At 52.7% G+C, this 939-nt stretch overlaps 1 protein-coding gene across 1 annotated transcript; it reads left to right on the top strand.

Annotated features, from left to right (window-relative positions):
- Positions 1-17: 17 nt before the first annotated feature.
- Positions 18-576, top strand: LOC110431575 (chalcone synthase 2-like). Its single transcript, XM_021450682.1, has one exon. The coding sequence runs from the start codon at positions 210-212 to the stop codon at positions 432-434; it is 225 nt and encodes a 74-aa protein (XP_021306357.1). The 5' UTR covers positions 18-209; the 3' UTR covers positions 435-576.
- The last annotated feature ends 363 nt before the right edge of the window (positions 577-939 follow it).

Here is a 939-nt window from a genome sequence, read left to right as displayed (position 1 = left end):
GCGACGGCCACCTCCGCGAGGTCGGGCTCACGTTCCATCTGCTCAAGGACGTGCCCGGGCTCATCTCCAAGAACATAGAGCGCTCACTGGAGGAGGCATTCAAGCCGCTGGGGATCACCGACTACAACTCTATCTTCTGGGTGGCGCACCCCGGTGGGCCGGCGATCCTGGACCAGGTGGAGGCCAAGGTCGGGCTGGAGAAGGAGCGAATGCGCGCTACGCGACATGTTCTCTCTGAGTACGGCAACATGTCCAGCGCCTGCGTCCTCTTCATCCTCGACGAGATGCGTAAGCGCTCCGCCGAGGATGGCCGGGCCACCACCGGCGAAGGCTTCGACTGGGGCGTCCTCTTTGGCTTTGGCCCCGGGCTCACCGTCGAGACCGTCGTGCTCCACAGTGTTCCCATCACCACCGGAGCGGCCATCACCGCCTGAAATGCTCCAAACATGGTGGACAGATCAACAATTATTATTTTTTGAGCTTCAACGGGGAGGGAGAGTTTCCCCACCTTAAATTTGTATTAAGTGATCTTGGCTGAAAATGCCACCCCAGATAATAAAGGTTTACATCAGTGTTTTCCCGAATGATGCTGTTTGGAAAACATTACACTAAGAATCAGCAATTTGTCTATTTCCACAACTGCCAGCAACAAAGGGCAACGAAGGTTGCGAAGTGCTTGTCTCGAATATAGGATGGTGTTGTAGTTTCGTGGATTGCAGATGCCACTACCCTGTTGCCAATTGCCATTCTGAAAGACTATCAGTAGCAAATTTACATTCGGCAATGATGTGATCTGTAGACTCTGGCATTTGGTTGCAGACCTGGCAGATTGGGTTATCCACCACTCTTTTACGAAGTTAGTTTGTTTTGCACTGAATCCTTCCGTGAATAAGCAGCCACATGAAGAACTGCACTGTAGGAGGTGCTTTGCTTAGCCAG

This window comes from Sorghum bicolor, unplaced genomic scaffold (assembly GCF_000003195.3).
Source record: "Sorghum bicolor cultivar BTx623 unplaced genomic scaffold, Sorghum_bicolor_NCBIv3 super_2174, whole genome shotgun sequence".
NCBI lineage: Eukaryota > Viridiplantae > Streptophyta > Magnoliopsida > Poales > Poaceae > Sorghum > Sorghum bicolor.
Note: the sequence above shows the minus strand (reverse complement) of the source record. Positions and strands in the feature narration are given on the sequence as shown.